This window comes from Seriola lalandi, unplaced genomic scaffold (assembly GCF_002814215.2).
Source record: "Seriola lalandi dorsalis isolate HSWRI2012SDOR001 ecotype SW California unplaced genomic scaffold, Sedor1 jcf7180002054234, whole genome shotgun sequence".
In the NCBI taxonomy this organism is placed as follows: Eukaryota; Metazoa; Chordata; class Actinopteri; order Carangiformes; family Carangidae; genus Seriola; species Seriola lalandi.
The window spans coordinates 105143-118145 of record NW_019524787.1 but is presented as its reverse complement, the minus strand read 5'-3'; the positions used below and the strand labels follow the sequence as shown (position 1 = coordinate 118145).

Below are 13003 nucleotides of genomic sequence, written 5' to 3'. Positions count from 1 at the left end.
ATCTACTCCTGATCACTCTCATTTCCTCCTCTTTTCTTCTTCTTTCACTCTCAACTCCACTCATCTATCCCTGGAAATATCCCTCCAGTCAAAGAAAATATGAAACAAAAAGTTTTAATTACTTAATTAATTTAATTTCTGATCATAAACTGAAGATTTTAAAATTTGAAATTCATCTTATTCTCTTACATCTGCTCCACCTCTGCTCTCCTTTCTTCCTCTTTTCTTCAATCCTGTCTTGTCAAAAACATTTTCATCTCCTGTCTATGCAGGTAGATTTGTCTCTGATATTTGTGTGAACAGATTGACAATCATTGAGTAAATGTGTAATCTGTAAATATAAAACACCTTTCACAAATACAATTTTGCATAAATAAACTCACAAAAATATCTTGCAAATATAAGACAGATCTGCAAATAAACAAATTCCTATTCCTAATAAATCTGGCCAGGGGGTGGGTGTACATATGGGACCTGGTGGGTGTGGTAGTTTATGTCTTGCCCCACATGTGTATGAGGTTTGGTCCCCCTGGTGGTCTTCCTTCATATTGCAATTTGAATTTTAAAAATTCAAACTTGAATAATTCCACCCCACAAGTGCGTGCCCATAGCCCAGTCAGTGGGCTTGTGGGCCCTGTTAAAAGAAAATTTGGGTTAGGGTTAGGGGGCTATTTACTAGTCCAGGTAGAGCTTTGAATTTGAGAAACTCCAAGGTGGACATCCTTAGTATTATTATTTTTGTTGTTATTATCATCATTAGTATTATGTAGTTGGCCTAGCCTGGTACTTCATCTTGCCATGAACTCTGCGTAATGTCTGTGTATGTCAAAAGATGTAAGGAGGACAATTGTTGTCTTGCCAGCCAGAGGGCATGATTTATTCTTGCGGCCTGTGTGTAACACAATATCAGTACAGCAACTTCTCATGACCAGGTTTCGACATGCATACCTCTCCTCAGCGCAGCCTGATGCCAACTGAGCGCAGAGTGCAACTCATATCCCTACATTTACTACTTTCACCGCAGCCTGATGTCGACTGAGGAGAACTATGTTCTTGTTGTCAGGTACGTGTTTCAGGTAAAAAAATATAGGCGGGGAGCTTGGACATCCAGTGTTGTTCGCAAGCATCAAGCTCAGGTTTTGTCATGATAAAGGTAAGAGGGTTGTCATCAGTCCATTGCGTAAAAGAATGACATCTTAACCAATGGCTGAACTTCTCACACCCACTCCATTTCAAGGCTAGAAACTTGAGCCTGTGGGCTGTTTATTTTTTGAAATAAAGAAATTCCTGTAAGAGCCAGCATTAGAGTTTGTTCTGACTTTTCCATATTTCTTTTGCACAGCAGTGAGAGCAAACAAGGGCTTGGCTACCGAGGAGCAATTAGGGATGAAGTGGTGGTAGTAAAACACCTCTCCAAGGAAGGATTTTATTCTCCTTACAGAAGGTGTGCAGCCATCATCCTCCATCAGGTCTGCCTTTGACATGTTGGATATGACCTCAATTTTTGCTTGATCCACGGCCACTCCACTGCCATTTATGTGTCCCAGAAACTTGTCTGACGATCTCATTAAGTGGCATTTCTTGGGGCTCAGTTAGTTGTGAAATCTGAGTCGCTGGAAAACAATCTCCAACCTCTTCAAAGCCTCCTCTTCAGTTGCAGCAAACACAAGCAGATCATCGAGGCAGCACAACAAACAGCTCAAGTTTAGAGCTTAGAGAGACCTGAAAGTGCATCTCTCTGACTAGGACTAGAAGCTGCATGAACAAGTATGCGAGTGGAACTGAAAGCTGGTATCTACATTATTTGCAGCTCAAACAGGAATACAAGGTAATTCACCGATAAATTCCCCCTTCCAACAGCAAAATTAAAAGCTAGGACCCTCTCCTCATCCATTTATCCCATATGTCATTTTTAAACTGTACACAATAAAATGCACTGAAATAGCTATACCCTCAAAATAGGAAATAAAAAAATGACTAAACAAAAAAAAAAGTTCATTGACGTGAATAATTGATATGTGGCAACCTCTGGTGACTAAGCTGATGTTGATCCACAGCTCCAGGAACAATGATGAACCAGTCTGAAGCAGTGTGGATCAGGGTCACGGCACCACTGTAGCTGGCCCAGTCTGGTGCTCCATCTTGCCATGAACTCTGCGTTGTGTCCATGTATGTCAAAAGATGCAAGGAGGACAACTGTTGTCTTACCAGCCAGGGGGACGATTTATTCTTGCAGGCTGTGTGTAACACAACAAATCAGTACAGCAACTTCTCATGACCAGGCTCCCACATGCATACCTCTCCTCAGTGCAGCCTGATGCCAACTGAGCGCACAGAGGGCAGCTCATACAACTACATTTACTACTTTCTCTTACATCAAATCAGCAAAATACATCACATTTGATCAAAGTTACAATAACGATATTCCGCAAAAAAATATCCCCTCACTCACCAGCGGCAATTTTACAATATGTTAGAAAAATATAAGCATACATTAAAATATACACTACATTATAACTAAATTGTCAATATAAATCAAAATTTCAAAATATAATAACAAAGGGGGATGTCACATACCTGTGTGTACACAATAATGTCAGTACAGCAATTTCTCATGACCACGTTTCTTCATGCAAACCTTTAAAAGGAGAGAGCGGCGAACCGCATGAGAAACTATCTCCGAACACCATTAGCCTAGCTTAAGAAACTAGCATGCTACAAAAAAATTGCTGTACATAATAAAACTACATAGACACACTTAAACAGCCGATATAACAACAAGGAACAATGTTTGTGACCTATACACAATGAAATTCATGTCTGTTTTTATATATTAGATAGATATTGACAGGAGCATTAGTATACTCTTACCTCTCCTCAGCGAAGCTTGATGCCCACTAGGGCGAACGGCGCGAACCGACAGGAAGTGACACGGGCAAAATGTCAAAGGTCACACAACAAAAATACAATTAACAAAATAAAAGCTCCCCAAAATAAATACACATAAAAAGAAATATATACAAGTACAAGGAAAATAATAAATTCTGCACAGAAATGGGTTTTTGATTAACTATAAACCTATGACATAAATACATGGGTTGCAATTATAATCATCATTACTATTATTGTTGTTGTTGTTGTTGTTGTTATATAAGAACCAACAGCTGATATATAGTCAATGAATTGTTATTGTTGTAATATTTTTTTCCTGTGGGGGGCAGTAATTTGCCTTGTAGCATCTAAACGGCCAAAAACCAAAGAAGAAAACGAAAACGAGGAGGACAGAAATCAATGCAGTATGCAATCTCCAAACACTGCTGAGAGAATGGGTCGTAGTGAGGAGCTCAGTGACTTTCAGCGGGGCACTGTTGTCGGATGCCACCTGTGTAAAAAGTCGGTGCGTGAGATATCCGCGCTGTTGAACCTGCCTCGCTCCACTGTGAGCTCCGTGATTCTGAAGTGGAAACGCGGAGGGATAACGACGGCTCTGCCCCGGAGCGGCCGACCGCACAAGCTCAAAGAGGAGGACCGCCAAATGCTGGAGAGAGTCGCGCTGGAGAAGTGTTTGCCCTCGGTGGAAGCTCTCACCACCGAGTTTCAAACTGCCTCTGGGGCCAGTGTGAGCTCCAGGACTGTCCGCCGGGAGCTCCATGAGATGGGTTTCCGCGGCCGAGTGTCCACATACAACAAGCCTAAAGGTACGTTCAGGAGGTGTGGGAAGGAGAGGTTCAGCAGTCACGTACGTGTGTGAGGGTGTCCGCATACTTTTGGCCATATACCAATGTTACACATATGTGAATGCTGAAAGCTGACACTCCCTCCCTCCATTTCCTCGTGTGAAACTTTCTTCTGCATTTTGGGACCTGGCTGCAAAGATTTACTCCCTTTCAGCCTCAAGAGCCTTGGTGAGGTTTAGAGCTGATCCAGTTCTTCTCAGCTGAAACTCAAAAGTCAAACCGAACTTCTTCAAGTCACAATATGCATTAAGGGAGACTATCAAAGTAGATGTTCGTTTCATGGTCAATTTGTTTTAATGTTTACTGGCTGGGCTGCAAGGACAGATTCCTGAGGGTTTGCAGGTAAAGAATGTGTTGTTGGGCCCTAACTGACACCCACAAACCAACTAGTAGCCTTCTGAAGAGCTGAAATGTCCAGTTGATTAATTAGTTATTAATTAATAGGTAATTTAGACTGCTGGTCTGACAAAACAATTAATTTTAATATGTTAATATGTTGTTTTTCACTATTTTCCCATATTTTATTTACTGAACAATCACTGAAGATGTTGGCTGCAGCCTTACAGTACTTCTATGATGGAATTATAATACTACCTTACCTTTTCCCCAGCTTTTCTGTGTGTTAATTACTTGTCCCACACAGAAAAATTGAAGTAATTTGATAAAAACATGCTTTACATCAATTGAATTCAGAATAAATTTAAACAATTCTGGTCTTGAAATTATATTTTGTTGCTCTACAACACCAGTTAAACAAGATGAAGGATGGACGACCTGTCACAGTTCTCATAGTAAACCACTAGGCCTACTAGTGTTTTAATTCTAGTTATGTGATCATGTTGAACTTGCTTCATAATACAGGCCTCAGAACATATAACATATATATTTTGTACTTTAATGGTGCTAATTCCTCAACAAATCTAACATGCAATGAACTTGGAACTTTTGGGCAATTATCCCACTTTGCCTGTCTGGTAGCTCTGAACCGAGGGCAGTGGTTTGAGAGGACCTGCACTGGTTGTTGTGTGTCATCCTTTTCTTCTCTACACAGCTACCTCATGATACGAGGACATAAATATGTTTGGTTTTGCAAAGCTGCAATTTCTCCTTGATTGCAAACAAGCGGTTTTGATCTGAAGTGTGATGCAACTTGTTCACATTCTTAATTTCAACGAAAAACTCACTGCACTTACAGCAACACCAGATTTTCTGTAGTTGGAGAAAAGAGGTTAAGTAGAGGGAGGACAAACTTTTCTTTCAATCCTTGCTTTCCATTACATCTACAGTACCTCAGAAAACTCAGTCTCATGCCAAAACCATGCACATTAATATACTGCCACCACTCTCTTGGAAGGTTTTCCACAGGATTTTGGAGGCTAGCTTCAGGGATTTGCTCCCATTCAGCCACAAAAGCTGTAGTGAGGTCCAACATTGATTTTTGGGTGATAAGTCCTGGCTCACATTCTGCATTCCAGTTCACCGCTAATGTGTAGGATGGGGTCTTTGCTCTCTGCAGACCAGTCAAGCTCTTCCGCAGCAGACTAAGAAGACCGTTTGTTTGTGCACCTCACTTTGTGCTTGGAGGCACTGTCACATTGAAACAGGAAAGGGACATCCCCAAAATGTTTACACAAAGTTGAAAGCACACTTTTATCTAAGATTTCATTGTACTGTATGCTGCAGATTATGCTGCATTTGTGAATCAGTCTGACTGAAATATCTCAAAAACAAGTTCTAAGGATTGCCATGAAATTTTGTATAGACATTCATGGCGCCCAGAGGATTAATCCTACGACTGTGGTGGCATCATCAACAGGTTCATCACTGTGGTTTTAAGTGAAATATCTCAACAGTAAAACACTCAAATTTCTCTCAGGATTAGTTGTGATACCTTCTCCTCTAGCTCCAGCGTCTTGGCAAATTAATTATTTTTTCCTATAATTTGCTTTATGACCAACTACTGTTAGCATGATAGCATGCTAATCTAAGATGAACATGGTAAACATCACACATGCAAAACATCAAAATGTTAGCATTATCAATGAGAGCTTGTTTGCATGCTGATGTTAGCATGTTAACAAGTGCAGCCTCACAGAGGTGCTAGCGTGGCTCAAGACTCTGTCTTGTTTTTATAATTCCCCTGGAAGATATGAGTTTGTTGAAATATTCTCAGTGCCATTTCCTACAATGCACATTTTTTTCAGTAACATGAAAGTTTACAGATCCCTGTTGTCAGCAAAACTGTCTGACTTTCTGCGCTGAGAAAACAACAGACCCACATTCCATGGAGGAAAATGATTGCAAACAAACACTATAACACAATATAAGTGATTTAGTGTGTTTATGTTCCCAACTGATTTGACGGTTATTTGTCTTTTTTATGCCAGGAGGGGAAAAAGTGGAAAAGAAGCAGGCTCCCTCCAGCCAAGAGGATCCTAAAGTGGACGTGTCACGTCTGGATTTACGTGTTGGACGTATCATCACAGCCATGCAGCTTCCAGAGACTGATAGCCTGTACATGGAGCACGTGGATGTGGGAGAGGCTTCTCACAGGACAGTGGTCAGTGAACTGGCTAAGCACATACCAGTGGACCAGGTACATTATTATACCGTTGTATAATTTGTGAAGTGGGATTAAAGAATTTCTGGAATGTGATTTTTAGATTTAATTATAACGGCTTCAACTAACTATTATTTTAACTTGGGGAGTCCACATATTTATTTGACCATGTTCCAACGTTACCCCTAGTGTGTATGTGGGTTTTGAACATTGACATCCCCCCTCCCTCCATTTGCTCTTACGAAAGGTTTTCCACATGATTTTGAAAGCTGGCTGCAGGGATTTGCTCCCATCCACCCGCAAGAGCTTTGGTGAGGTCAGGCACCGATTTTAGGTGATGAGGCCTGGCTCGCAGTCAGTGTTCCAGTCCATCCCAAATGTGTTGGATGGGATTGGGGTCAGGGCTCTGTGCAGGCAGGCTCTTTGTGCACAGGGAATTGTAATGTTGGAAAGCAGGAAAGGGCCTTCCCTAAACTGTTGCCTCAAAGCTGGAAGCACACTATTGTGTAAAATGTCATTGTATAGTGTAGCAGTAATATTTCCCTTCATTTCAACTATGCGCTGAGCCCAAACAATGAAAAAAAATTTGGACAGATAGTGTATCATTTAAATGGAAACATATGTCTGTCGAAGTCATGTATGCAAAACATTGTCCATCTTTGCCAAAAAAGCATTTGGCATTTAAAATAGGGAACCTGTCCACACACAAAGACAAATATTAGACATTGGTGGGCTTCATTGGTGGTGTTGCAGTGATGGAATTTTATAGCACAGCTTTATTAAATGCTTTCTTACTGCAGCTGGAAAGACAACGCACACTCTTCTTGTTACTGCTGCCTTTTTGCTGGTTTATTAATCCACACACCTTTTTTGCACTTTTGGTCTGAGCTTGTCTTACATGGTTTGGGCATATAATGATATTTATCATTGTATTCTGTAACATTAAGTTTCTCCTGTCTACAGTTTGCACAATAGTGTATGTGAAACTTCTCAGCAACAGTTTTGGGTCAGCCCTCTCCTGTTTCAACATGCACAAAGCAAGGTCCATAAAAAGAACTCGGCTTGTACAGAGTTTTGATTTACAGAGCCAATAGATATAAAATGTAATTCTGCTTTGACTGTCATATCTATAGTTTTGTCAAGCAAATAGAAGTGAAATATTTGAGGAAATGCATCATGAGTTTGATGGAAATACTCTATTATATGAGAATAAATATTAGGCATTAGGAAATAATACATAATAAGATAAAGTATTACATAAAACAGTGTTACACTGTTCAGACAAGTGTCTACAATGCACGTACAATAAGATATTACCTAGGTCAAGTGGTGTGTTTTGTAAATACTGATTAAAAAACATTCATATACTATCCCTGCCTTTAGATGAAAAACTCTCAATACAGTCACTCCTAACAACATGAGTGATTTTAGATTTATACAGCAAACGCATATAATAACAGAAGGATGTGAAGCATCTCCTTGCATCTGACAGCCATCGTCTCGGGAAATGCTGAATTTCTTCTTCTGAGTTTTGGGCAGAAACTGCCACTAATCTTTATAAATTTTGGTCAGCCACAGAGGTCTCCAGGCACGAGAGGCACACAAACCATAAATCCCCGGACACAGTAATCATGTATTAAGACATTAGAATTAGAACTAATATTTATATTGGATTGGTCCTGAAACAAAACAGACCACATCAATCAAAGGTGTTTTTTTTTTTTATGTTAACTGGGCATAGATTTGGTTTTCTTCTCCATTGTGTAAGACATGTGGGCTGTACGTAATCTTCTGTCTCCCATGCAGATGCAGAACCGCATGGCAGTCCTGCTGTGCAACCAGAAGCCAGCCAAGATGAGAGGGGTGGTGTCCCAGGCTATGGTCATGTGTGCTAGCTCGCCAGACAAAGTCGAAATCCTTGATCCTCCAGTTGGAGCACTACCAGGGGACAGAGTAACTTTTCAGGGCTGCCCAGGTACCATTATCCGATTACTGTACCCCCATAAACACATAAGTCATTATCTTAAATGTTACGATCATTCTCAACCAAACAGACAATAGAGATACAGTACATGCTCACCAGAGAGTGACTTGTTGATGACTTGTCACTGTGTTGAGCCTCCTGAAAGAGTTTTCCACAAAATGCTGTCTTAAGGAAATGAAGAACCTTCTTGCTGCTAGAGACAACAGTGGTGTTAAGCATTCATTCCTCTGAAGACACCGAACATGATACTTTCTCAGAACGTCATGAGAGAAACACGGTGAGTCAGAAACGGTGGTCCTACAACACACCATGAGACACCTGATTTAGGCCTTCAGTGACCAAAGACAGACTGCATCCAAATGCTAACTGTGTCGGAAAATTGAGTGTCAAAATCCCACAAAGTGCCTGCTGCTACAACCCACAAACCGACCCATCATATTATGAGGTGAAATGAGACGAGGTACACTGCTGTGCTAGCTTAATCAAACTCACTTTGCAAAACGGATATTATATGTAGCTCTCTTTCCCCCCCTGGATGCATGGAGGTGTCAGCTTGTTTATTGCTTTGCTATATTTTCAGAACATGAGAGTGGTGAGTATGGATGCCTCTGCTCATGTCTTCTTCTATTTACATTGTAGCACCACAGTTCATCAGGCATTTATCGCACATCTGCCTCAATGTTTATATCGTACTGTCTGACACAGAGACTTTATGAGACCCGTCTCATACTTGCACTGTTTATAGACACCTTTAATTCCAGTTGAGGGAAATCTTAGTGGTACAGCATCCACAGTTTTATACAGTAGTGTCCTTCCAACTTTGTGGCAACCGTTTAGGAGAGGTTCTTTCCTCTTTCAAAATGACATTCCCCCCATGCACATAGAAATGATTTTCCTCAACTCAATCAAACACCTTTGGGATGAATTCGAATACACACTGTGAGCAGGCCTCATTGCCAAACCCCACTGCTGGCCTCACTGGTTTTCTCTTGGCTGAATGGGAGTAAAACCCTGCAGCCAGTTTCCATAATCTTGTGGAAGCCTTTTTAAACGGGTGGGGGCTATTACAGGAGCACACGACAACCCATGGTTTCAAGTATGTTCTGCAAGGGCATTACACATTACACTAAAAAATATATATATATAGAAGAGTCCCGAAATCATAAATCCTGCATGTGTGATGGTGTAGTAGAGAAGAGAAGAATTTCCTCTAATGTATCAAAATGACTTCTCAATTGCAGGTGAACCAGATAAAGAGTTGAACCCCAAAAAGAAGATTTGGGAGCAGATTCAGCCAGACCTTCGCACGGATGCCCAGTGTGTTGCAACTTACAAGGGAGCTGCCTTTGAAGTCGTCGGCAAGGGAGTTTGCAAATCCCAAACCTTGAGCGACAGTGAAATCAAATAAACTAACAGCGCTGCTCGAAATAGCTCGGCGCAAATCCCTGCAGCCAAAATGTTGTGGAAAGCCTTCCCAGAAGCAGTGGAGGCTGTTGAAGCAACACAGTAATGCCAATGATTGTGGAATTAGATGTTCGACAATCACATGGGTGTTATATTCGAGTGTCCACTGTGATACTTTTGTAGTGAAAGCCAAGGTAAATGATTGTGAGGAGTATGTTTCCCTCTGTTGGACAGATATGAGCATTACGGTTACATTTTTTTAAATTATGAAAAGCTGTAGTTTTGAATTTTACCAACGGGGGGCACTACAGTACCCATGATAATGCACAGTATGTGTGTGGGGATTTGTTGAAGTGAGACACGAGGACAACCAGCACATAGTCATACCGAGCATGGTAAGAAGAAACGGGGAAATTCCTCAGCAGAATCCCATTTAGTTGGGAAGTATCTGCTAAGATATAGAAGCTTTCCCCTGATGCCATAGTGGCTGTTTCCACTGAACTGCAAAAAACCCCCCTGAAGAAGGGGACAGTTGTAGTTAGTTTTGAAAGTAATAAGCTCAGAAGGACTTAATTCACTTTTTGTATAAGGTCAGTTGTTTGTTCTGCTGGAAATGAGTGTTCTGTATCAGTACATAGCCTGTGGAAAGTTTGTTTGACAGATGTGTCCTACCTAATACAGTGTTATACCAGAGATCCAGACAGTGTTCTCTTCACTGATCCTGCTTTTGTTTCCCAGGAAACTGAATACAGACACTTTTGAATCTGAGATTTGGATGTAAAAATTTATGTTAATTTACTGTTTCTTCATCCAGTAACTTTTGAAACCATCCTGCTATTTCATATTGTTACTCTGTTCTTTAGATGTTGTAACAGGTTAGTTAAACTTTAACTGTTATATATCCTACTTCATGGAACACGGTTCTGTTTCTTCAGCTTCCACCATGATTTATGATAAGCCTGCTTATCCCCTAAGAGAAAATGGGGAAATGTCTTTTGAAGAGCAAAAATAAACCAACATATTTTGGTTTTAAAAGAAGCTCTCTTTGTGTTTTTTTTTCCCCCTCGGGAGGAGAGAGAAAACCAACTCCATAAAATGCGCAAAAAAAGAAAAACACAAACACACAAAGTTTTTCTTCCCGTATTTTAAAGGAAGAACTGAGTACATGCACATAAAGAAGGGGATGTGATTCAGGAACTAAGAAGTGGAACAGACTGTACGAGACTTGATGTTACTGTTAATTGTTTGACAGGACTGGAGGGCTGTGAGGGAATGGTATCACTGTTTCATATACAATGAATACTATTCATTGTCACTGAGGAAGCTATAAATCTTCTGTCCTAGAAGCCAGAGGAGCCAGGGAGTAATGGCTGTATAGCTTAATGTTTCTTCATTAATCCTTTTGGTCATTATGTATTACACTAGACATGACATCTTCCTTTGTTTCTAATGGTTGTAATAAGGAAACTAAAGTTGTTTTTGTAAGCAGTAGAAAGAAAGATGGAGGCATTTTTCATCTCAAGCTGATGTGTGTGTGTTGACTAACACCCCAGGCTGACATTAGTAAAATCGCTTGAATATAAAAAGATCATGAAGTGGTTATATTAATGTCATGTCACCTGCCCACCTACCCACCCATTCACTTTCATTACAATATACTTGTGTACAAAACCCATAGAGGAAACCATACTGTAAAAGGTAATCACTCATTTCTGTCCCTGCATCTGCAATAACAACTGAGGTGGAGGAGTCAATCCTGTAAATGTGCAGCCTGTCGTGTCGAGTTGGTGCGGTTTCCCGGAGGGGAAAGTTGGTAAACAACCACTTGAAGCTTCGTTTCAGCTGAGCTGAGTCAAACTATGAATAAAGTGCTGCACCCCCTCTTTCTGCATCCTGTTTTTGAAAGACCACAAAGGGCAGGAAACCCAGCAAAACTCACAGATGTGTGTGTCATAATTAGTGTCATTTGTGTGATATTTAATAGTCATATGTTTTTCACCACCTAATCTCATATATTATAAGTTTGCTCATATAATAATAATAATAAAATGATATGTGTATATTTTTTGATGGCTGTTAGTCAAGGATAGACAAAGTGGAACAGGTTAAAGGGCCACTGGTTATCGGTCAGTTACTGTGTTGATTAATTATAAATTTGTTTGATAATATGCATCAGTTAATCACAATTAAAAACTGAAATGTTAAGGACCGTAAGATGGCTACTACACTTGTGGAGGCCTTTTTAACAGCAGACATTTTGACTCGTCATGGCAGGAGAAGCATAGGTGTTACCAATAACATTAACGATGGCTCTGTTCTATTCAAGTGTGCCAGTGAGCTAGCATCCACAAGACCAAGAACCTGAATATAAAGCAGCTAACTGGAATTCAGCCATCGTTTATTTCGTTATTCACACCTGCGCTATACTCTTGTGAAATGTGAGAGTATCATCTGTGAAAAAGACCAATCTAATACCTTTTTATACTTTAAGTGATTTTCTGCTTACATGGTGCATGTCCTTAGCTCCTCAATATCCAGTTTCCCACTGAGAGGTTTTGGAAAAATCATTAATACATTAAATACAGTTAATACATCTTATTTCTTACATATCCTGTAAAATATTTAAAACCCTTTATTGATTCATGGCTGCATCATCAAAACACAGCCTGACATACTGTATTTTGTATCTTTGCAGTAGGAGTGGGCAAAATTGATAAAGTCCCATACATAAAAATCATAGCCTATAAAAATTCAATGGCCACTATTGACCATCTCTACAGTGGAAGCTCAAGGGTTTCCAGTAGAATTTCAAATAAAGCAGCGAACTGTATATGGCTGCACAGCATAAATTTGCATTGACTGTCCTGTTACAGATTTATGTTAAATTTTCACAAACTGACTGATGTACTAAACCAGGGATTCCAGCATAGGAATGGGTGAAAAGACTTGGGAAAATATGTGTATGTGGGGGTCAATAGCGGCCCTCGGCTCATTTTTGTCCCATGGCCAGCTGCAGCACCTTAATCTGGCCCTGGTGTGATTTGAAAGACTAGAATAGAAATATATGTAAACACCTGAACATACACCTGAATGTTTCCATCACGCCATGTTTACAAACACCACCATAATGTGTGGTTATCGGCGGCTCATCAACAAGAAGTCCGGCCATGTTTGTGAACAAGACGCATCCTAACTTACTATAAAAGACGAGATTTATGTTAAAATAAAATAAAAAAATGTTAACTAATTCATTCATTATTTCCTCGCGTGTCTCCGCCTCCTGCTCGTTGACGTCTCGCGATGGCCAGCCAGTGACGC

The 13003-nt window shown here is 40.3% G+C and overlaps 1 protein-coding gene and 1 long non-coding RNA gene across 4 annotated transcripts; one reads left to right on the top strand and one right to left on the bottom strand.

Moving 5' to 3' along the window:
• Positions 1–847: 847 nt before the first annotated feature.
• Positions 848–2935, bottom strand: LOC111653592 (uncharacterized). The gene is made up of 3 exons (XR_002760688.2): positions 2872–2935; positions 2578–2638; positions 848–2237 (listed from the first exon to the last, which is right to left on the bottom strand). It is a non-coding gene; the product is annotated as an uncharacterized LOC111653592 (long non-coding RNA).
• Positions 2936–3253: 318 nt separating this feature from the next.
• LOC111653591 (aminoacyl tRNA synthase complex-interacting multifunctional protein 1-like) lies at positions 3254–11568 on the top strand. 3 transcript variants are annotated; one of them, XR_015437133.1, is made up of 5 exons: positions 3254–3698; positions 6125–6333; positions 8104–8272; positions 8453–8558; positions 9523–9660. XR_015437133.1 is itself a non-coding variant. In XM_087173458.1 (4 exons), the coding sequence occupies exons 1-4, from the start codon at positions 3299–3301 to the stop codon at positions 8476–8478; spliced, it is 804 nt and encodes a 267-aa protein (XP_087029584.1). In that variant the 5' UTR covers positions 3254–3298; the 3' UTR covers positions 8479–9656. The 3 variants fall into 3 exon arrangements, 2 of the variants coding, with proteins under 2 accessions (XP_087029584.1, XP_023259967.1); XM_087173458.1 differs by having other exon boundaries at positions 8453–9656; XM_023404199.2 differs by lacking the exon at positions 8453–8558 and having other exon boundaries at positions 3255–3698; positions 9523–11568.
• The last annotated feature ends 1435 nt before the right edge of the window (positions 11569–13003 follow it).

Bases quoted from the DNA above. Each gene is read 5' to 3' on its own strand.
- LOC111653591 (XM_023404199.2), top strand. From the start codon at position 3,299: ATGCAATCTCCAAACACTGCTGAGAGAATGGGTCGTAGTGAGGAGCTC. The intron at 3,699-6,124 runs GTACGTTCAGGA...TTTTTATGCCAG, and splicing joins CACATACAACAAGCCTAAAG to GAGGGGAAAAAGTGGAAAAG. The intron at 8,273-9,522 runs GTACCATTATCC...TCTCAATTGCAG, and splicing joins AACTTTTCAGGGCTGCCCAG to GTGAACCAGATAAAGAGTTG.